This window comes from Bubalus kerabau, chromosome 1 (assembly GCF_029407905.1).
Source record: "Bubalus kerabau isolate K-KA32 ecotype Philippines breed swamp buffalo chromosome 1, PCC_UOA_SB_1v2, whole genome shotgun sequence".
Classification (NCBI taxonomy): Eukaryota; Metazoa; Chordata; class Mammalia; order Artiodactyla; family Bovidae; genus Bubalus; species Bubalus kerabau.
Window position 1 is genome coordinate 98,465,007 of NC_073624.1, and position 24,702 is coordinate 98,489,708.

Sequence of the window (24,702 nt, forward strand, 5' to 3'; positions counted from 1 at the left end):
GTGAAAACATCTAACATGCCAGGAGATGTTCTTTCATATGATTTGATTCATTATTCTTCACAAAACTATGAAGTAGGTACGACAAATTCCCTGGCTTTTTACAGCTGGGGAAAACTGGAGGCAGAAGGCTCCATATTGTTTCCCAGAGTCACAGAGTTAGGAAGCAGAGGGGTTGAGATACCAAATCAGAGAGTGCTGTTTCCAAGTCCATGTCTCATCTCCTACCCCCTACTGCCCCTCACCAGGGCCCTCGTTTATGGAGCCCTTTCCAGGGGCTGGGTGCTGTTTCTAGGACTTTCTGGGACTTGTTGATCCTATAGCTACCTCAGGAAGTAGGTATTATTGTTATCAGCTCCATTTCGATGATGAGGAAACTGAGGTGCAGAGATTAGACGGCATGGTATGAACCTCAGCAGTCTGGCAGTGGTGTTCATACTCTTAGGACTGTGCCAAACAGCTCAAAATTTTCAAAGGTTTCCAGGATAATAACATCATAAAGGCCAAAATAAAAATAACTACATCCTCCCAGAGCCTGAGCCCTATGAGAAAAATACAGGTTTTATTCCATTTCTCAGCAATTCTCCAAGTGTGTTCTTCAAGCTGTTTTAGGTGTTAGTATTAAACGAGGCTTAAGAAATTTGGGAAACACTAGTTAAATAAAATTAAATGATCTTCTCTACTGCAGGAATTCTCAGAGCCTTCAATATTCCGGTGTACTTTGTAACTTAAAAGATAGGAATGGATAATGCACATCTTCTAATGTTTTTACTGAAGGATTAGAAGTCCTAGCCACGCACACTGCTGCTGCTGCTACTGCTACTGCTAAGTCGCTTCAGTCGTGTCCGACTCTGTGCGACCCCATAGACGGCAGCCCACCAGGCTCCCCCGTCCTTGGGATTCTCCAGGCAAGAGCACTGGAGTGGGTTACCATTTCCTTCTCCAATGCATGAAAGTGAAAAGTGAAAGGGAAGTCGCTCAGTCGTGTCCGACTCTTAGCGACCCCATGGACTACAGCCTACCAGGCTCCTCCATCCATGGGATTTTCCAGGCAAGAGTACTGGAGTGGGGTGCCATAGCCATGCACACTGGGAAGCACTTAAATCTTGGTTAATGAGCAATAATCCAAATGGAAGATCAAATTGGAAAACTTCAGGCTTTTTGGGGGCTCTTTTTTCTCATTTCGCATACTCGGCTGATCATGACCTATTCGTTCCAAGCATTGCTCTATGCAGTCTCCCACAATCTGCCCTCACCTATCACCTGTCACCTGGGCTCCTGCAGCAGGCTTCTGACTGGCCTCTCTCCTCCCTGCCTCTAGTCAGCTCTCCACACCAATGCCTAGGTATTCTCAAGTCCAGAACTGATTACACCGCTTCCTACTAAAAAATCTTCAACGGCACCCTTCCACTTACACCAAACTCCTCTACCTACATCCCTTTCATGACTTGGAGCCTAGAACACACGTTTCCACACTCATTGTGGTACCCAATACTATGATTGAGCCTCTTCCTTCTTTTCCAAACTCATCCCCAGGCAATCGTGGGTTGATAAGTCTATTTAACTTACAAGCTCCTAAAGACATCCATCACTAATACTTAGTACATGGCACCTTGCAAAGAGCAATTACTTAATAAACACATGCAGGGAAACCTGCCCGGCTCTTCTCGGCATGTGCAGAATGTCCGAGGGCCTGCAGTATTGGTGAAATGGTGCTCCAAGTTCAGAATCGCCTCCTCCCTGTCTGCCCAGCCTCCAGGCAAAGCAGTCATGCCCTCCGCTGTGTCCGTATGGGCACCTTACACATGCTTCTGATACATACAGCACAATGCGCTGGTTGCTGACTGCCTGTCTCTCCGACCACACTGTAAGATCCCTAAGGGAAGAGCCTGCCTTATTCACCTTGGCACCCCTAGGGCCTAAGGCCACATCTAGGATTCCTTCTAAGTATTGTCTGAGTGCCCCCCAGATACCAAATACCGAGCACTGGGGATGTATGGATGTTTAAGCCAGTTAAAGCTCCCCTCTTAATGAGCTTATATTCTGGTGAGGCACATGGACCAAAACCAAATAAGCAGACAATAATTTAAATAGTTTCAAATCAAGGCTAGTTTTCAGCAGAAATTAAAAAAAATATAGCAGCGAGGAACTACTTTAGGTAAGCTAGCCAAGAAAGATGGCATTTCGAGTTCGTTGGTAGCCTAGTGGTTACGATTCCAGCCTTTCATTGCCATGACCTGGGTTCAATTCCTGGTTGGGGAACTGAGATCCTGCAAGCTATGCAGCATGGCCAAAAACTTAAATTAAAAAGAAATATGGCATTTCAGCTCAGATTTCAAAGATGAAGACAACTTAGCTACATCAAGAGCAGTAGGAACAGCATCCTAGGCAGAAGGAACAGCAAGTGCCAAGAGCCTGAGCTCACTTAAAGTCTGGTCTCTGCAAGGAACTGATTAAAGACCAGACCAGGCTAGAACTTAGTGAAGAAGTGGTGGGTGAAGCTGCCAATTACAAGCGGGTGACGTTGGGCAAATCACACCTTCTCTATGTTTCAGGCTTCCCAGCTGCAAAAACGCAGATAATAATCATTTCAATTTCATGGAATTGTTACCAAAATGTACATCTACTTAACATACACCTACGAAAACATAGATCAAAGAGTTATTTCAGAAACATCCATCTATTTAACTGAGGCTTCCAATAATGCCTCAGTAAATATTAGTAGCTGTTACCATATTTATTACATAGGCAAATGAAACAGAACTTAGGTAAAAAGTCTGAACAACATAAGCCAAACACATACAAAATAATACTGATGTGACAGGCATCTGGGCAACAGGGGTAACTGGTCTGCCCTTTGCGTTGCTCACACACATCAGATCAACAATCAGCCTGCCCTTTCCACGTAAGGAGGCAGACTCAGCTCATGGCTTCTTGGAAGGTTCTTAATCATAACCCTCCTCCTCCTCCTCCTCCCGATGGTTCTCTGGGGTCTCCCCACGCCTTGAATAACAGGGCATTTTTTCATGGCATATTGGCTGATGCCTGCTTCCCACGTGAACCTGTGAGCTTCCACTGGGTAGAGCCTTATTCATTTTTGTCTCCCTAGGGCCTAGTACCGGACCTGGCCCATGGCTGGCATTCAACACATGTTCACTGAACTGGATTAAGAATTAAATGTTCAAGTGACTAAATTCTTGGCTATGTCTCCACGATACCAGCAGAAGTTGTTTCACTGATTTTTGTTCACTGGGCTGGCCAGTTCACTGGCATGGTGGAAAACCGGCCTTTGTCTTAACACTTGGAGCTATTCAGCACATGTGAAACACTCACACAAAAAAGGGATTTGTGGCCTTCACCCCATGTGGTTCTTTGGTGGCTGATGAGTGCACTAAGAGTTGGTGTTTTAATTTCCAAAGGCATACCCTGAGCTGAAGAATTTAAGGGAGGCGTTCGTAAAGAATAGGTAGCCTGGAAACAAAGATGGGAAATGATGCCTCTCAAGTCAGGAAGATCTGGGTTCCAAGCTGCTCTCCCACACGTTTGTTCTGTAATGGGAAGCACACTCTTCAGCTTCTCAGGACCTCGGTTTCCCCCATCAGTAAAAAGCTGGCAGCAATAAAACTCCATCTTCCTAAGAGTAACTCAAATCCCACACGGGGTGCTTCAGAAATGGTCCCATCTCCCTAAGTGGGATACAAGGGCCCAAATGCTACAAAACCTCACTGGGACCCAAGAGCAAAAACACCAAAGCCTGGCAGGAAGGCTTCCAATGAAGACAGGAACATTGGTTTCAATGTGGAGTTGTTGAGAACAGGAAAAGTACCAGGTCACCAAGACAAGTGAAAACATCTGAGGAATTTTTAAAAGCCAATCGATACATACTTACGAAAGTGCCTGCTAAGGTCATTTCAAAAAAAAAAAATCTATTCCATTAAAACATATATTTACTAAAAAGGGTGTTCCTAATGGTACCTGCTCGAGCTACACAGCGTCAATTAAAAAGATGTGAGGCTAAGTAGTTTGGAGACTGAAGTTGGACCAAACAAAACTGGCTTCCGAGTATGGTAAGCATTCCCTCAGTGCCAGCCACTGTCAGCTGCCTAGGTGCCAAGAGCTGGGTGCCTTCATGGTTTCATCCCCTCTCCACCTTCTGCTTTGAAATATTCACAGCTCTTCTAACAGCTGACAAAGATGATGAAGAACCCAGGGGACTCGGGTCCACCCAAGACCCCCCTCCAGTGTGAGAAGGCCCCCACATCCCTTTCAGCCTCCTTGGTAACCCAGATGCATGGGTTCGGCTTCTGCCAGGGTAATTCAGTGATGCCCTGAGGCCCGAATAACATATTCCTCTCTGCTCCCCACTGCTTCCACCCCACAGACAGTTGTCCTACTTGCTTCTACACAATTAGTCGGCACAATGGGGTCCTCACACGAGGAGGAGGGGCTGCCCCCAAATCCCATTATTCTCATGATCGCTGCCATTAGAGCCTCACTGGACCATAAAGGAGTGTCACTGCACAGAATTCAGCACGAGGGCACGTCCTGGGTTGGAAGGAAAGGGGGGACGGATGCAGAACTGGGAGCCATCTTCTGTCGTGAATTGACTTCCTGGCCACAGCCTCCAAAGGGGACATCCCAAAGTGGAGTGCGCTCCTTTGGGTCTTGGCTCAGCCGCCCTCTTCTCTGTGAGGCTTCCCAGGACCCTCTGGTTGAAACTAACCTCCCCTGCCTCCGGCTGGCAAGCCCTACCCCCTCCTCAGCTTTATTTTTCTTCCTAAGGGTGATCACATCTGACACGCCATGTTCTTATTTATTTTCACTCTTCCCTCATGTAGTTGGGTCAGTAATGTTCCACCCCTAATTCGTGTCCACTCAGAACCTCAGAATGTGACCTGATTTGGAAATAGCGCCTCTGCAGATGTCATTAGTTAAGGGTCTCAAGATGAAATCATTCTGGATTTAGGATGTTCAATGACTAGTGCCTTGACAAGAGAAAGGAGAAGGCAATTTGGACACATGAAGGGAAAAAAGGCTACGTAAAGATGGATGGAGGTTAGAGAAAAGCTGCCACGAGCCAAGACACACTGGAAGCCACCAGAAGCTTGAAAAGGAGAGGAAGTGTTCTCCCCTTGAGGTTTCAGAGAGATCATAGCCCTGCTGATACCATGATTTTGGATTTCTAGCCTCCAGAACTGTGAGAGAATATATCTTCACTGTTTGAAGCCACTGATTGTGTGCCCCTGGTTATGACAGCTTTAGGAAACTAATACATTTCTAGAAGAACCTGCACGGGGCAAAGACATGGGACTGAGCTGTTCATCGCTAGAGAAGCTCGATGCTTAGAACAGTGTCTGACACACTCTAGGTGCTCCATAAAGATCTGTTAAGTGGGACTTCCCAGGAAGTCCAGGGGTTGAGAGTCTGCAGAATCCACCTACCAATGGGGACATGGGTTTGATTCCTGGTCCGGGAAGATCCCACATGCTGTGGAGCAACTAAGCCCATGAGCCAAAACTACTGAGCCTGTGCTTGACAGCCTGTGCTCCACAACAAGAGAAGTCACTGCAACGGGAAGGCCTCGTACCAAACTAGAGAGTAGTCCCCACTCACTGCAACTGGAGAATGCCCATGAACAGCAATGAAGACCCAGCACAGCCAAAAAAAAAAAAAACAAAACCCAAAATCTGTTGAGTAAATGCATGGATGCTTAAACTCTCAAGCTGTAGAAGGGTTTCCATAACTCAGGTTGACCCAGAGTTCCATGTGTAACCAGTCTTCCATGGTGGGTCCATCTGGAGCAGGCTCTCCCTTCTCCCCACCACCACGAGAGATAATGTCTCTAGGTTTCTCCTCCCTTTCACTGTGGTGGTAGGTAAAGGTACTGGCTTGGGAGTTAGAGCCTAGATCTAAGCCGAGACTTGAATCCTGTTTCTATTGCTTATACAAGCTATAGTAAGCAGACCAATGACCCCTAAGATATCTATGTCTTAATCTCCTGAAGTTGTGAATGTGTTGCCTTACTTGGCAAGAAGGACTTCAAAGATGTGATTAAGAATCTTAAAATGGGGAGATTACCTTAGATTATCTGAGTGAGCTTAAAGTAATCTCAAGGGTCCCCGTAAGAGGAAGCGGGAGGGTCAGAGTCAAAGAGGGAGATGTGATAATGGAAATAGAATTCAGAGCCAGAAAGGTCTGAAGAGGCTACACAGCTGACTTGGAAGATTCAAGAAGAGGTCACAAGCCAAGGAACGTAGGTGCCTCCAGAAACTTGAAAAGATAGGAAATGGATTCTTCCTATGGGCTCCAGAAGGAACACAGTCCTTTCTACACTCTGGTTTTAACCCAGTGAAACCCTCTACAGACTTCCAACCTCCAGATCTGTAAGATAATAAGTGTATGTTGTTAATGCCAGCAAGGTTGTAGTTATTTGCTACAGCAGAAGTAGGAAATGAATACCAAAACCTAAGGCTGTTTTCTCATCTTAAAAGTGGGTACTGTAATAAGTGCTTACTTCACCCTAACCCTAACCAGGAGGACTAAATGGAACATGCAGGGGACATTCAGGGCATAGCATCTGACGTGTAGTAAGCAGATTCTCCTCCGTGCCTGGGGACCCTGTCTCCTGGCTGGGCCTGGGCTCAAGGCAGGCTTCCTAGGGAAGGGGCACGGTAACCGCATTCTGAAGGAGAAGTGGGCATGGATTCCTCCACTGAAAAGCCCCCAGTGGCCTTCTCTGCTGCAGAGTGGCTGCCTTTCACAGTGGTAGACCAAACCAGAGTAACTCAAACTTCAGAGGAATGTGGCTATGGTTACTATGCACCGTGGGTCACCTTGGTCGAATTCTCAGGCAAGAGCAGCTCCTAGGCCTTACGGGTGATGCTTAGGGGAGACTTGAGAAAGCAGTGTCTCTTGGGAGAGGGAGGGAAGAAAGGCCTCAAGACAGGAGAGCAATGTAGGGAACTGAGTGCGTCCATAAGCAAATCATTGAATTCTTTTTGCTTATTACTCTGGGGTGTTGAGGATGAATATGTTTAGCAGGCTGATTTTAGTTTTTCTTACCAGCGTTCAAATCACCTTCTGTTACCCCAACCCTTTCAGAAAGTCTGTTGTTATGCCAAGTTGAGAAATGACCTCTTTCACAGTGTCATGTATCAGCCAACCAGCAGATGAAAACCTAAAAAGTGCCACCAGGGGCTGCTTGGAAGTCTTCCAATTGCCACCGTGGAAGGAACGTGTAGAAGGATACGAGTAAGTGTTGCACTCCTACAAATAAGTGAGGGGAGTCTACAGATACTTTAAAATCAGCATGCCTGGGTGCTTTGTCCCCACCCTGCACACATGCTCTGGAGAGGGGGGACAGGACAGGACAATAAAGATGAGTGTGGCTTTTCTGACATGTACGTTTTCTGAAGAGCACCCAGCCTCGGTTCCGTCACCTGACTTGGGACCCCACGTGGAGCCCGTGACGGTGTTGGGAGGTGGTGGGGTACTACGTGAAGTTTGGAGAAAGGGCTGCTAAGTAGATGACTCAGGAAGAGACAGGAGGTAAACTCACTCTTCATAAAACATACTGGAAGGCAGCGACCCTAGAAATGGGAGGAGTGGCAAGCGTGGCACGGTTAATGCTTGGCTTAATGCACTTCATCTTCTTCTACGCCATCACGATAGTCTTTTAAAAACACAGATATGATTGTTTCAGTCCTCTGCTGAAAACTCTTCTCTAAGTTTCCAGAACCAACTAATAAAGTCCAGATTCAGAAACCTTTCCTTCCCGGCCCCTCCCCATCTACTTCCTCCTTCCAGAGAAGTGCTGGGGTGAGATAATTCAGTTGGCCCTTTCCCTCAAAAGATCTCCTATGGCCAGGACTGGCCCTGTGGTCCAGTTGTGCTGCCACTGCAGGGGCCATGGGTTTGAGCCCTGGTTGGGGAACTAAGATCCCACAGGCTGTGCGGCCAAAAAGGAAAATAAAATGAAAAGATCAAACCCTTATTGTGCTGGTTCTGCTGCCTGAACTATCCCTCACCCGCCACCCTTGGTGAAATTCTCCTCAGGCTTCAAGACCCAATATTCTCCTCTCCCCCAAGACCCAATTTTAACGTGACCTCTTCTCTGAAGCCTTTCCCAACCTTGGTTACAACCAACTGCTCCTTCCTCTGGGGTTTTGCCATCATAATAGCTAACATCACTACAGTGCTTACCACAAAGAGGAACTGTGCCTAGGACTTGATGCACATCATCTAATTCTCTCAGCAAGCCTCCAAGAGAGGTACTGTTACTACTCTGCTTTATGAAAATGAAAGTCACTCAGTCATGCCCCACTCTTTGCAATGCCATGGACTGCAGAGTCCATGGAATTCTCCAGGCCAGAATACTGGAGTGGGTAGCAATTCCCTTCTCCAGGGGATCTTCCCAATCCATGGATCAAACCCAGAACTCTTGCATTGCAGGCAGATTCTTCACCAGCTGAGCCACCAGGGAAGCCCAAGGATACTGGAGTGGGTAGCCTATCCCTTCTCCAGGGGATCTTCCAGACCCAGGAATCCAACCAGGGTCTCCTGCATTGCAGGAGGATTCTTTACCAGCTGAGCTACCAGGGAAGCCCTACTTTATAGAAGAGGAGATTTGGCACAGAGATAAGAAACTTGCAGGTCACACAGGGGCCCGGATTCGATCCTGAACACACTGACTCCAGGTCTGCACTCTTCTTTCTCTGCTGGACTCCTCCTTCCAGTGTGGTAGTCATCCCCTGCATTGCTGGGCATCCCAAACTGGCTAGTCTTTCTAAATTCCTGCTCAGTCAATAATACCTTGGTCCCTCTGGTACCCGAGCCAGATACTTGCACTCTTTCCCCTATCATTTCAACAGCAAAGTCCCAGGACCTGAGACCCAGCTCCATCTCTCTCAGAAGTCCTTCTCCATCTAACTTAGGTACCCATCCTTTGGGTTCCCACCCAGAGCCAAGTACAAGGCCTGAGACACAGTAGGCGTCCAGTGTAGGCTTGGGTATCATTGCTTTCTTTGTGAGGACTTAGATCAAAAGAGAAAGAATACATCTTCCAGAAAAACAGTGGCCACCTTGATATTTTATTTTTCATTTTATGGCCCTATCTTTAGTGTGTCAGACTCAAGGGAGGAATCCAATTAATCACTAAGTCCTGTCAATTCTATCTTCCAGCCAGCTCTTAAATCCACCTGCTTCTCTCCATCCCCACGATCATCTCTCTAATTCAGTCTCCAATCTCTTGCTGGTTTACAACCACCTTCTCAGTGATCTGCGGGTTTCCAGCGGTGTCCTCTCTAGTCTGTCTTGTGCCAGAATGCTTGTTCTACACCACACAAGTGATCCAGTCTGCCTTCTGATTGAAACCCTGGAATGGCTTCCCAAAGCCTTTCCAGGAAAATTCAGATCTTTAACACCGGCTATAAGACTCATTCTCCCCGACCCCATCTATCCTCGTTAACTAACACTCCTCAGACCACACCCTTGCTCCATACTGCCCATCAGGCCAAGCGCTCCTCCAGCTCCCAGCCTTCGCATGGCCTGTTCCCTCAGTTTCCTCCACCTCCTCTCTCTTTACCCGGATGTTCTCTGATGCTCACACTTCAGGCTCAGCTTAGACATCCCTTCCTCCAGGAAGCCTTCTGTGACCTTAAGTTTAGGTTTCTTTTCTTTGATTGATTAATTTTCACGGAACCTGTGGTTGTCTTTTTTAATTGAAGTATAATAGACCTATAACACTGTTAGATCCAGGTGCACAATATAGTGATTTGATATTTCTATACATTAAAAAACAGTCACCATGACAAGTCGAGGTACCATCTGTCACCATACAAAGTTATCAGCATATTATTATCATTAATCATTATTCCATTTTATAATTACTACTAATAATTATTATTAATTATTACCATATATTCTCCAGCTGTACATTTCACTCCATGACTCATTTATTTTGCACTGGAAGTCTGTACCTCTTAATCTCCCTCACCTATTTCACCTATCTCCCCATCCCCCTCCTCTCGGGCAACCACCTGTTTGTACCTACGACTCTGTTTCCATTGCTATTTTTGTTCACGTTTTTTTAGATTCCACATACAAGTGAAATCCATCCAATATTTGTCTTTCTCTGCCTGACTTATTTCACTTAGCTTAATACCCTCTAGGTCCATCCATGTTGCTGTGAATGGCAAGATTTCTTTTTTTAAATGTCTGACGAGTAGTCCATTGTGTACATATACCACATCTTCTTTATCCACTCATCTATCGAAGGATACTTAGGTGGCTTCCACATCTTGTCTATTGTGAATAACACTGCAATGAACATAGGAATGCACTTATCTTTTTGAATTAGTGTTCCTTTTCTTCAGAAAAATACCTAGGTGTGGCATTGCTGGATCACGTGATGGTTCTATTTTCAATTTTTTGAGGGACCTCTACAATGTTTTCCAATTTACTTTCTCACCAACAGTGCACAAGGGTTTCATTTTTTCCATATCCTCGCCAACATGTGCTATTATTATTTAGATTTTTTTTTAAATGTGCCTCCATGGAATCCTCCACTTCCTCTGTGCTAAACATTACTCTCTATTTACTTATCAAGATTAATAGATTGGAAACCCCTTGACATATTGGGGTAGACTGAATTACTGTTTCCACTTCTGCAGTCTCTCGTGTAATAGAAGGACACTAGAGTAGGTGGAGTGTGTATCCCTACCTCACTGATGTTGGGCTTGGCTATGTGGCTTGCTTTCCAACGGAATATCAGCAAACGTGACATGAGTGGAGGCTCTGAATCCACCACAGAGTTCAGCTTGGGTTCCTGCACTTCTGCTGTCTGCCTTGAGGAGAGTACATGCAGGACGAGAGACGTGTGAAGCAGATCTGAACCAAACTCTCCACCTACAACTTGACAGAGTCCCCTTCCCACCCCCACCCTCCACTGGAGCTGAACCGTGAGCAAGAAAAACAAATTTTTGTTCTTGTAAGCCACTGAGAATCTGTTGGTTAACACAGTATTACTGGAGCAGACCTGACTAATAACACTGTCTCTATCTTTCACTGGGCTTCCCTGGTGGCTCAGATGGTAAAGAGTCTGCCTTGCAGTGCGAGAGACCCGGGTTCAATCCCTGGGTCAGGAAGATCCCCTGAAGAAGGAAATGGCAACCCACTCCAGTATTCTTGCCTGGAAATCCCATGGATGGAGGAGCCTGGCAGGCTACAGTCCATGGGGTCGCAAAGAGTCAGACACGACTGAGCGACTTCACTTTTTGCTTTTTTTTTTATCCCTCACTAGACTGCAAGCTCCATGTGGGCAAGAAAGAACTGTATCCCAAGCACACAGTAGGTGCTCAGGAAATCTGTTGATGCGATATATGACTGAATGAATGAATCTTGGCCAGTGATGGGTCTGTCTCTTTAGCTGGCATGTAAATTCTTTAAGGCCAAGAATGGCATCTGATTTCTCCCAATATCACCTAGTTATGTCACTTCCCACATTGGGTTCTTGGTAGATATTCAATAAATATTTATTGAAATTAAATAAATTGAATTTTGTGGGCTGACTTGGGAATCAGCCCTTAATTTATGACATTGTTTCTATGGGAAAAATGCATTCGGAGTGCCAAACAAATTTGCAAATGAACTTTTGGAACCTCACCCGTTCATTGGTTCAGGATTGCCAGTTTTGTGGAAATCCATAACTGAACACATGTGCTATGCTTTGCAATATGGGAGAAACTGAGAAGCTGCTTCCAAACCCAAGATATTCAGCCTGCAAAAATTCACTTTCCACCCACACAGAAAAATTCAGCATAGGTTGGATTTGAGGTTCCAACAATAAAATACTAGACTTTTTCGAGCTCATTGTTTGTCTAATTGCTTTTTATCAGCTTATACTGGATGCCCATTCTTCACACTCGATCCAAAGGAAGCTAAGATCATTTTCTTGCACACACACCCCCAAACACATCCACTTTCTAGACATGTATGTAATAAAACTCAACCTTCTCAACAGAGAAAACAAATTATTTTTCTAAATAAATCTGTGACATTTAAAATAAACAGAGTGGGATGCTCTACAGTTATAAGAAAACATCCCCCTTTAGAATTCCTAATTTTGAATGGTACTGGGAGCTTAACATGAGTCACAGATATGAGGCTTAGTTTTATTTCATCTTAGGCCAGAACCAAGCCAGTTTGAAACCAAGTGATCTGACATGGCTGGGAAGGGCCATCAGTTCACAAACCTGGAATGTTTTAATCGTGCTTAACACGTCTCAGCCTGCCATTGGTAGATGTTCCCAACCACTCAATCTCCATTCATTTAACATGCATTTTTAAAGCACCTATCATGTGCCAAGCACTGTTCTAGATTCTGGGGATATGGTCATGAACAAGACAAAGCTCCCAAGCAACTTACATTTCAATAAAGAGGCAGAGAAAGAAGGTCATTCAGGTAGTGATATGTATGTGTGGTAGTTGCTCAGTCATGTCCACCTCTTTGTGACCCCATGGACTATAGCTCAGAAGGCTCTTCTGTCCATGGGATTCTCCAGGCAAGAATACTGGAGTGGGTTTCCATTTCCTTCTCCACGGGGTCTTCCTGACTCTGGGATTGAACCCAGGTCTCATGGCAGATTCTTCATCACTGAGCCACCAGGGAAGCAAGGTAGTGATGGGGCCAGGAATAAAATAAAACAGTGATGTCACTGGGAGTGAGGTGAGGCTTCTTCAGACTGGGTCATTGGTAGAGGGGGAGATGTGCGTGCTGGGACCTGATGAGTAAGAAAAGAACCAACCGTGGCAAGATTTGGGGAAGAATTTTCTAGATTGAGGAAACAGCCGGTGAAAAGTCCCTGTGGGAGGAACAAACCTAGCATATTGTTAAGTTAGAAAGAAAGGGCCAAGTAACCAAGGACCTGATTCTTAGAAGCTCTGTATTCAGGTCCCATGAGTAAGGGAGTCAGACTGAATTCTACAATGGAGGCCAGTGGAGGTTTTTAAGCTGGGGAATAAAATGATCTGGTTGAGATTTTTAAACGCCCACTCCTCTTGGGGCAGGGGTAAGGGAACAAGAGCAGAAGCAGGGGAAGCTATGAGCTGCCTTTTCTAGAAAACTGGAACACCTTTATCATAGCCCATCATCAATAAAATCCCTGGAGTCTTCAACTTCTCCAACTATTTCCTTCACTCTTTTGTTCATCCTGAAACCAGGCTCTCCCTGAGGACACCGATTCCTGCAGCCCACCGAGGGCTGGCTGCTTCCTCTCCCTCATCATAAGGGTCCTCCTTGTGTCTTGCTGCCTCTTTAGGATGATTCATCTTCCTTTCTTTCCAAGCCTGCTCCCCACACCCCAGCTCTGAAGCTCAAGCCATTGCGCCATCTGCCCAGAGGCCCCCAAGCCCCGCCTTGTCACGACCATCCACAGACCATGCAGCCTGCAGGCAATTCCTTTCTTTTTTTGAATATCTTGCTCCTCAGTCCCTCCAAAATTGTTCCATAGTCCTTCTTGATGACTGGCCCAGTAAGCACTGTAACCACTCAGTTGCCCACCCTCTCTGCCAATGATCTTGTCCTCCATCCTACTTCAGTTACAGAATCCCACCCCAGACCTTGTCAGGACCAATAACTCTGCACCCTCTGCAACCTTAATTTCAAGTTCCTCAGTCCGACCACTACCTCTTCTCCAGGTCCCCAGGTCCCACAAGTCTCAAACCCCAAAACAGTCTCCCCTGCACAGAGCTGGCTACCTTTTCCCATCCCTCACGCCCATCCTCACCTCCCTCCTCACTTCCAGCTTGGAGCCCAGGGTCCACAATTGTAAGTATCCAAATTCATATCATCAGGCACCCTCAGCTCCTGGACCCCACTTTCCTCTCTTGAAAACTCCCTGCTGCTGCTTAGCTGCTTCAGTCGTGTCCAACTCTTTGTGACCCCATAGATCGTAGCCTGCCAGGCTCCTCTGTCCCTGGGGATTCTCCAGGCAAGAGTATGGAGTGGCTTGCCGTGCCCTCCTCCAGGGGATCTTCCCCACCCAGGAATTGAAACTGTGTCTCCTGTATTTCAGGCAGATTCTTTACCACTGAGCCATCAGTCCCATCTCTGGCTAAATCTAACTCTCCCCTATCCTACCGCTGTGCCCACAGAGCCAAACGTGGCTTGTGAAAGCAGAACCAGGAGTACCGCTCTCACTTCAAGAGCAAGACCATGGAGCTCACGTGCACCCTGACACTGTCTGGCAATTGCTCTTCATTTCCCAGCTCTGCGCTCTCGTCCTCTCTCTTCTGTACCTTCTCTCACTTCTCCCTTCCAACTCCAGGGCTTCCTCCCTCACCTCGCTCTCACTATCATACATTCCTGAAAATAATGCAAAGTCACACGAAAAGACACTGCGTACGCTTCCACCACTGACCTGCTCCTGAGCCCGTATTTTCCTCCTGCCCTCCCATGACCAAGGATGAAGGGTCCCATGCTCCTGGCTGGGGCTGGGCCCCCCACTGGCACAGAAGATCATATTTTCTTTCAGCTGCAAAAAGACAGCAAGCACCCCACAATTCTCTTCTCTCTGCTGTATTGTCAGTTTCTCCCACACTACTAGAACTTTCCCAGCTGCACAAAAACACAGTTATTTCATGTGTCTTAAAAAACAGCTCTCTGGACTTCACACTTTTCTGCAATGTCTGCTCCATGTTTCTGCTGTCTTTCTCAGTAAAGCTCTTTGAAAGAGCTGTCTCTGCTCCATCCTCTTCTCATTTTCTCTTTACAGTTTTATCACTACTTCCTGTCCTTGTCACAGTCGGCAGTAATCACCTGCTAAGTCCAGTGGTTCAATTCGCTTTTCTTGCTCGACATCTCAGCACAATCTAGCACGATGGACCACTCCCCTCCTCCTTTCTTCCCTGGGCCTCCAAGAAGCCACCTTCTTTGGTTTTTTCTCTCACTTCTGGCTGTTCTCTCAGCTCTACTTCTTCATCTCCCTGACCTCTAAACCCTGCACCAATGCTCACTGAACTCAAAGCTCAGTTCTCCAACTACTCCTCTCCTCAATCTATGCCCCCTCCCTCACTGGTCTTACGACTTCACGACGTGTATCATCTGAACACTATTAACCCCCCAAATTCACATCTCTAATTCAGACATCTCTTATGAATGCCAGACCTGTGTTTGTCCATAGAGTGGCCACTAGCTACATGCGGCTATTTAATCACATCACCACTGTGACCATCACCACCAGCTCCACCACTGTTACTGAATTAACTCCTGCACAGAGCTCTGCAAACCCAGAGAATGTACGTCAGTGGAAAGGGTTGGAAAGATTACAGCAAAACTGCTTAGTGAGTGTGAGGCAATACCGGTCTGTTTGTGATCAGTTAATTTTCTTCAAGTCTAGTCTTAGGCAAGCCACAAGAAGAAAACGTTCCTACCCAATTACAATTATTCATGAGACTCTTCCTGGCCCTGCTTCTTTTGTCTGCCGGTGATTCTGACGGCAACAGCCCGGTAAGGAAGCTCAGCGAAAGGCAAGGGCAATTATGCATCTTGCTGCATCTCAGCTTCAGACTTCCTCCATGAACTCTTAATTAATTCCATCCCCATATTTTTATTTTGTTTCCTGAACCTCTGGCTTATATTGTATTTCCCCACACCCCTTCATTCCTCTTGCCTTCCTCCCCGCAAAAGCCTCCCAAATTCTCTTTCTCAGCCTTCTTTTCTTTCCCCAAATTGCCCCTTGTTTAGCCTTCAGCTTCTCTGCCCCTGTTCTACTCTTTCTTATCCTTTTTCACCTTTAAAAACTGAAAGCACCAAACTGACAGACACCGTTACGGTGTGTGTGTTTTTTTTTCCCCTCTGCCTGAGCTGCAGCAGGCTCTCCTCTCCTCACTTCTATAGCAGAACCTGAGTACTGGGTTGCCATGGCAACAGTGAATCCAACCAGGCTGGTCCCAGCGACACTGGGAGCTGCCATGGCGAGGAAGCTGCTACAAGTCGCCCTGAGCCTAGATGGGTCGTGAACATCGTAATTCAAGACCGAGCTGGGCAGATTCTGCCCGGAGACTGCGACTGCACATCAGGCCCGTGCACAGCTGTACCGCGCATCAGGAGACATCATCATCAATAATCAGGCTTCCATGGAGCCAACCGAATGCGTGACATCATGAGGATTCATTTGAAACATTTCAAACATGCCTATTCTTTTATCTCCGCTGAGGGAGAACCTTCTGTCTCTCTCTCTCTCTCTCTCTCTCTAGTCTTGGAGAACTCTGCAGAAAGTAAAAGAAAAACTGACAGCCCCAACTTATCCCCTCTCCCCCACCTCCAACTCCCCCTACCCTTCCAGCCTGGGGACCCTCTCAGCCGTCCAGGTCAAATGATTTCAGTAACACCGTCGTGGCTGGGAACATCCCCGAGAATGCATTTGGATTACACAATGATATTTTAGTGGGCGCCGAGATCAGTTCCCCCAGGTCATTGCAATGGATCCTTAAAGTAGGGCAACAAGTGTGCAGCCGCATCACACTGTTTCAAAATTGCAAGTCAGTGAGAAAACTCAGGAAATACCTTTGTAGCGAATGGCACCAACCGCAGTGAGGGTCTGTTGCTGCTAAACACTCCCAACAGGATTTATGTTTACTGCAGTTCGCAACACGAATTCTCCTCACCTAAAAATAAAGATGATGGCAGCTCAGATGGAATTATAAGCAACACCAGAAAAACTCCAACACCTTATCTGATGAAGGGCCACGAGGAGACATTTATCAACTCAAATGCTGAATGTCTGTGTAATGACATCGGGCAGTGGTTCTCAAGTCCTAGGGTATGGAGTTTATCAGCATCTCCTGGGGGAGCTTTTGAAAGGGCAGATTCCCAGACCCCCTGCCGCTGAGACTCAAGTTGAGCAGGACTGGGGCAGGGGCCTAGGAATCTGTATTTTTAAAGAGTTCTCACAGGTGAACCTCTGTTAATCTCTGCTAACAGGTACATAGTTAGCTTTCTGATCTGCTAATAGTGATTTCCAAGATCATGGAATCAGGTCACCTGGTGTTCAGAGAGTGAGTCAACAGCACCTTGGAGATGAGCATCAGGGGAAAGCAACAGGCTCTGACCCCAAATGTCAGCAGCAGGTTGACCCTTGGCATGGAAATGAGGACCACCCTCCCACACCCTTCTCAGGGGTGTTCCATCACCTCAGCTCCCAGCTCACTGCTCACACTCCCTCCACTGAAGGCGAAAATATAAGAAATAGGAGGAGTTTTTCAATCATTCTCAGCCCCTGGAGCTGCCTCTTTCAGTTGTCAGGTAATAGCAGCCCCCAGAGAGGGAGATGGTGATGGGCAAACCCAGGCCCCAAAGGCAGGCCAAGCCTCCAAGCAGGGTCAGGGGAGACAGGGAGGACCTGAGCCTTACACAGCACATTTTTTGCAGGCAAAATCCCACAGCAGATAGTCAGGAAACCTGTAGAACTCAGAGCCAGGAAGTTGTACCTGCTGGAGACCATAAGTAACTTCTTAAATCATACAGAGAAACAGAGAGTTCTAGAAGGAGTTTGTGAGAAAAGCAGAGTCCATTCTAAGTTGAGTCCATTCTAATGAACAGTGCATTCTAAGTTGACTTTGTGGAGAATAACCACACCCATCATCTCAGTTCCCAGGGTGGCTGACAGATGCAGCGGGCAGGCCACCAGCCTGAGCCGAAATTAATCAGAATGTGGATACTTCCTTGGAGCTCACAGGACATCTTTGTAATTCTGGGGTGTTTTCACAAATGTCACGGACTCTCTCTGACCTTGTTTTCTCACCTGTGACACGGTGACGGCAGTGCTGACTTCACAGGGTTATTACCACCATTGCCCAGCACATAATACACACTCAATAAATCTTGGTTCTTGCTACTACATTGGAAAAAGTTTCCACGGTCCAACACACATGCGAAACCTCACAGGCAAAAAGCAAACTAGGTTTCCTTAGCACAAGGCTTCTGAGAGCGTTTGAATGCTCTGGTTATGATACTCTAGGAGGGATATAGTAGGTAACATCTGCTCTCAGGACCACTGTTGCTCAGAACATTTAGTACAAAATGAGTCTCCAGAACATTCTATGAGAACTACTCTGAAAAAAAACGTGAAAGTGTTAGTCGCTCAGTGCTGTCCAACTCTTTGCAACCCCATGGACTGCAGCCTGCCAGGCTCCTTGCGTCCATGAGATTTCCCAGGCAAGAATACTGGAGCGGGTAGCCGTTTCCTTCTCCAGGGGATTCTTCCCAACCCAGGGACTAAACCTGGGTCTCCTGCATTGTAGGCAGACTCTTCACTGTGTGAGCCACCAGGGAAGCCCATGTTAAAGAAAGACCACCGTGACTACTACGTTGGACCTGCTTCTCTAACTTAACACATTATAGGAGTTATTCCACAACAATGTAGCTATCCCCATGTGGTTGTTTTTAATGACCAGGTGTTCTATGGATATACCAAGGCATTTCAGTTTGTCTGTTCCTATCTCCCCAAGAGTTGAGGAAGGATCTTCCTTGGGTTTTGCCTCTGTAGGGTCTATCTTGGCTAAACCAGAAAACCAGAGTCTTACTAATAGGAACTCCAGCAGTGAATCTAAGTGAAGAAAGTAAGAATAGCCAGCTTTGATGCCCAGTAGAAAACTCTTCCCAGGTCTTCAGGCTTTGAATGGCCAGACTAGAACTCTTCACCTTCAGAAAGTGAGAATCTATCAACTACTGGTGATTCTCACTGTGGTTCTCGGCCTACAGTCTGGGATTTGGGGGAAGGATTTATGAGCTATTTGCAATGTTTCAAAAAGCTGATTACAAAAACATGCACAGACTAAGCAAGGCTACAAGTGTCTTTGCTTTGAGCTGGAATTTTATCAGCTCCCTGTGGTAGCATACTCAGCGCTCTGAGTGGCTGTTTTGAGATGCCCTTGATAAATAAAGCCTGAGAATGGGAATTGTTACTTAATAAATGCAGTTTGTTGAGTAGACAAAAATCTTTCAACTATGGGAGCCCTGGGGGAAGAAATATAATAGACAGTGTTTAAATGTTGAAGCAAGCTGTTTGCAAAGGTTCTGTATGGTGAAGAACAAAGGTATATGAGATTCACTGGCCATCTCAACGTGGTCATTTTGAATAGCTGCCTTTTCAACATGCAAAGGGCAATATGGCCTTTTTAGGAAAGTCAGAAGCTCTAAATGGCTTGCACATCATCTCTGTGACTTGGCCAGTACATGGAGACTGATGTCATTGCTGCTCTGCTTAGAATAATAGAGAAGAAAAGAATGAAAAATGGGGGTGGGCTGAGAGCATGTGACATTCATCATATAATTATGTAAGTCTCAGTTATCTTTGCACTTTGTATGTTCAAATGGTCATGAGTCAAAACAACCATGAAAGAATGTTTGGTTTTCACAAATTTGGGGTTGATCCTACTTATTACAGGCTTTGACAGTGTATTAAAAAGCAGAGACAGCACTTTGCTGACAAAGGTCTGTATAGTCAAAATTACGGTTTTTCTAGTAGTCATGAATGGATTTGAGAGTTGGACCATAAAGAAGGCTGAGCACTGAAGAATTGATGCTTTCAAACTGTGGTGCTGGAGAAGACTCTTGAGAGTCCCTTGGACTGCAAGAAGATCAAACGAGTCAATCCTAAAGGGAATCAACCCCGAATATTCACTGGAAGAACGGATGCTGAAGCTAAAGCTCCAATACTTTGGCCACCTGATGTGAAGAGCTGACTCACCGGAAAAGACCCTGATGCTGGGAAAGATTGAGGGCAGGAGAAGTGGGTGACAGAGGATGAGATGGTTGAATGGCATCATTGACTCAATAGACATGAGTTTGAGCAAACTCCGAGAGGTAGTGAAGGACAGGGAAGCCTGGCGTGCTGCAGTCCATGGGACTGCAAAGAGTTGGACATGATTTAGTGAGTGAACAACAACAATCATGGGCTTTAAGATCAGGGTAGAATTTAAGTCCTACCCCTGACAAGGCCTTATATGTATATATCCATGAAAAGATATTTAGCCTGAGTCCTAGATTCTTCATATACAAAACAAGGGTAATTTTTATCTCACCACATTATTGACAGCTTTTGTTAACATTGTTTATTATATTTTGGGGTTGGTGTGTACAATTCTATGCATCTAGAGAGACTCCCTTTGGAATAGTAACTAGTACAGCATCGGTAGGAACTCAATAATAATAATTCCCCTCCTCTTTCCCTTGGTGAAAGCTCTTTAAAACTGAAGAAAATGTAAAAAGGCATCCTTTTTATTTCAGTAAGCAGAAGCAAGAAGAAAAACTAAAACAGCCAGATAAATTAAGAGAGGGAGGGTGGGTGCCATATATTTCCTGGTTCATGAATGTGTATAAGACTGTGGCCTGATATTAACCCCAAATTCCAAAGCCAATCCCATTGGGCATATTCATAAATGCATCTAACTGTTCAATGCCCACATGATAAATGTGTAAATTCAGTTACCTTGCTGATTATGCACCCATTTGCAAGCACACACTTCTCTGAAAAACTTGGCATTGGAAATATAGCCAATAATAAAATTGTCTAAATAGGTAATATTTCTTGCTTACTTACTGACAGTAAGGTTTTTAATTCCATGCCTGTGAACCACGGCAGGTCTTCTCAGAGCTTGCAGCAGTGTTTAAACTCAGTAGTTCATAGTACAAGCTTTACCATCGGATAATGACATCAGTCAAACAGTCTGTATTCATAAGACAGAAATGGTAACTAGTATTTCTACCTACCTCTTTTCCAGCTGTTAGGTAGATGTAGATATTCTTCTTAGGATGAGGAACAAGTTTGTAGAAAACAGGTGTTTCTTCTTTGATTTCATAGATAACCTCTGGACAATTCGAGGCCAAATTTTCACTGAGAATAACCTGTTTTTTTTTTTAAAAGAAATAAAACGTCCATTAAATAATTTGAATTTCAGGGTGGCAAAACTTACTGCTTAATCCTAAGACTACATCCTTTCTTCCTCACTATGCACTCTGGCTGGGATGCTACTTTCCTTAATCTTCGGCTCATGTCTCAGCCTTCAAGGCCAGTGATGACAAGCTTGGTATTTCTGCTTTTGTAGGGGACGAAGCTGTGCATGCACACACACACACAAGGTCACTCTTCAGTGCTGGGCAGTATCCTTCCATGTGGAAGCCCACTGTCCACAATTTCTGACCATGGGGGCCTTATGAGACGCTCCAGGACAGCTTCAGTAGTGCTATGCCAAAGTGATCTTGAAACTAAAGGCAGTCAGTTTGACAGATATTTGCATGGGTTACTCTGATTTGCCCATGTGAGTCTGCATGGCTATGTGTTTTAAAGTAACCAGGACAACTTAGCAGGCCTAAACAAGTAGGTACTTGTTTATACATCAAATATAAGTGTGGCTTTGAAACTGGCCATTCCTGAGCTTCATTCATCTTTTGTCAATAAATAGCTACTGAACATCCACTATATTATTCTGGCACATTCTAGATGTTTGCAAAATGGCAGTGAACAAATGGCGGGAAGATTCTGCCCTTATAGAACTTATATTCATGTGCATGCGTGGGGTGAGGGGCAAAATGATAATTAACAATGAATTATAAAGTTATAAAATACACCAGCAGGTATTTTATATCACAGGGAACTACATTCAATATCTCATAATAATCTATAAAGGAACAGAATCTGAAAAAGAACCGATTTATACATGTACAATTGAATCACTTTGCTGTACACTGGAAATTAATCCACAGTTATAAATCAACTATACTTTGATATTTAAAAAATATGTTAGCAGGTGATACAGGTCCAAGTAAAATGAGATGGAAGATGCATGTTCAATGTAAGCTTCATTAGAAGGCGATGTTCATTAGAGACTTGCAGGAGATTCTGGAGCAAGTCACTTAGGTATCTGAACAAAAGATGCTCTTAGAAGAGCAATCCATTGGTGCAAAGGCCCTAAAATGAGAGCAGACCAGTATGACCTGAGCAAAACAAGCGAGGTAGAAGGGAGTGGACAGCAAGGTAGTAGGGTGGATCACATAGGTTCTTGTTGGCCTGTGTAAGGATTTTGCCTCTTACTCTGGGTAAGAGACAGGGAGCCACAGCAGGGCTGTGAGCATAGGAGTGACATGGTGAGAAAGTATGGTTTGAAACATGGCTAGGAAGGCTGCTCAGGAGACTATCACCCTAACCCTGGGGAAACAGAACAGTAGTTTGGTCTCAGGTTTGCCTCCTGTCTCTGCCCTTCCAGTAGCTGTGCTACTCTGAGCTAGGAGTTTACTGAAGCTCCCTTGGCCTCAGTCTCCTCATCTCTAAAATGGAACTCATAATGCTTTCCTTATACACAGTTGTTGTAGGACCAGATAAGAATTATGAACAATGCTTAGCACATAACCAATACTCGATGGATAATATTACTAGATTGCACGCTCTTCTTGGGTAGGCACCATGTCCTAATCCTCTCTGTACCCACCCCTTTGCCCCAAACAATACAATGCTTTTCAAAGTGAAGATGTTCAGCATTTTGTCATTTTGAAAACATCCAGATACAGCATCTATATTCATTCATCTCTCTACCACTGTGGCCATTGGTTACACTGGGCATATAATTTGGAAAAAAAAAAACAAACAAAAAACTGGCACCTGAGATTCTTTTCAAAGTCTACAACACATTTACTGAGCTATAACATGCCTGTGCTGCACATCCTGATGGTGAGCACGTTTTTGCTATTTAACCATAGGCTCCTTATCAGTTTGGCAGATGGAACTGCATCCTGCATGCACTCAGGATCTGGACCTGTCCTGTGATGGTGATTTCCTTCCATCATCTGTTCTGAGTCAAACCTGGGTAGATTTGGTGTAACTGGTAGCTCATGAGAAGCACATGAACTGCTAAGTTCAGTGGCAGCTCTGGAAAAAATCAATGTAACTAAATACATTAAATATGACTTTTAAAAAAGGAAAAGCAATATTTAGGTCCCAAGGGAGTTGGGAAAGGTCTGTACCCCAAGTCATTGAAAAATGACTCTACAGCTGCACCATCCAATACGGTAGCCAGTAGCCACACAGGGCTACTTAAATTTAATTAAAAATTCACTTTCTCAGCCACATGAGTCACATTTCAAGGAATAACTATCCACATATGGCTAGTGGTTATCATATTGTGAGTGCAGATAGGCAGCATTTCCATCATCAGGGAAAGTTCTGTTAGAGACTCTGGCCTACAGAGAACGGTGAGCCAAGGGAGACCTGAGGGAGGGACTGACCAAGTGTGGACTTGCCAGGCTCCTGTCTTCCCATCTCTAATTCACATTCCTTATTAATCAGCTCAGATGCAAACAGCTGATCTGGTTCTTGGAAAGTGGTTGTATAGAAGGATAGAGATAGAAATCAGATAAAAATAAAAATAAGATTGATAGAAGTTAGAGTCAGGAGAAGAAAACCTGCTGTTCAGATCTCTGTTGACTAATTGATCGGATAAAACCCATCATTTGGGAGGAACACCTATGAAGCATTCTTGCCAATAGAGCTGAAGCCAAATCTGGTAAGCCTTTAGTGCTAACATCCATTTAGCATTAGGAAACAGAAGGGGTAGAGGAACAAGCTAAATGGTACCACAAGGATGTGAACAGCCAAATCCACAATATGAGACATTCCACAGGACCACAGACTTCCCTTCCTCAAAAAGTCAATGGAGGTGAACCAAACAACAAGAGGAGGTCACACGGATTCAGAGAAACAGACCAACCTCAATGTCATTTTAGGATCTTGTTCAGATACATTGTTCAAGATCTTGTTCAGATATCTTGATCAGATACCAATTTGAAGAAAACAATTTTAAAGAGTTGGACACAACTGAGCGACTGAACTGAACTGAACTTACAGCTATACATTTCTCTGTAAACAATACTGTAGCTGCATCACATAAATTTTGTATGTTGTATCTACATTTTTATTTATCTTAAAGTAGTCTGTAATCAAAAAAAAAAAGACATTCTTGAGTCAATCAGGGAAATTTAGTTATTTAGACTTGTTATTAGATAATTCTTGGAGAAGGCAATGGCACCCCACTCCAGCACTCTTGCCTGGAAAATCCCATGGACGGAGTAGCCTGGTGGGCTGTGGTCATGGGGTCGCGAAGAATCGGACATGACTGAGCGACTTCCCTTTCACTTTTCACTTAATTATAATTTTCCTATTAATATTTGTGATAACAGCTTTATGGTTGTAGTGATATAAAGAAATGATCATAGTTTCTCAGACATGCATAATAAAATATGTATGAGTGAAATGACATAGTGTCTTGGATTTGGTTTAAAATTTAAAAGTAAATAAAAACATACTTTTTATTTACTCATATCACTCATCCCCTTTCAGTGAGTTAGAAGCTGCCGTGTAGTTGTTACTGGAGCTTATTTATTTCTGGAGCATGGGGGATGCAGATGAGTAGGGGCTAGAAAGATCTTATTTGGGTCAATACAGATTTATTTACTAGATCCCTTGGAGACAAGGCATCAGTATTCTCTCTAAAACTTGGAACTATGGCAGGGAAATTGCTTTTTTTTTTTCTTTAAATTACCAATGTGTACTTGTACCAGGATTTGCCAGTTTCCTGAACAAGCTACCTTGAGTGGCCAACACTGAAGCTTGTCCCAATAACTAGAGACGCTGGGTTTAAAGGGACATGCTTCAT

The 24,702-nt window shown here is 44.9% G+C and overlaps 1 protein-coding gene across 2 annotated transcripts in view; it reads right to left on the reverse strand.

Moving 5' to 3' along the window:
* PLXNC1 (plexin C1) overlaps positions 1–24,702 on the reverse strand; it is a 332,800-nt gene that overhangs the window by 97,808 nt on the left and 210,290 nt on the right. For both annotated transcript variants that reach the window (XM_055585371.1, XM_055585362.1), the window contains exons 5-6: positions 20,768–20,902; positions 16,562–16,662 (exon numbers count right to left, since the gene is read on the reverse strand). In XM_055585371.1, the coding sequence (XP_055441346.1) occupies positions 16,562–16,662; positions 20,768–20,902 (236 nt within the window). The remainder of the gene's footprint in view (positions 1–16,561; positions 16,663–20,767; positions 20,903–24,702) is intronic.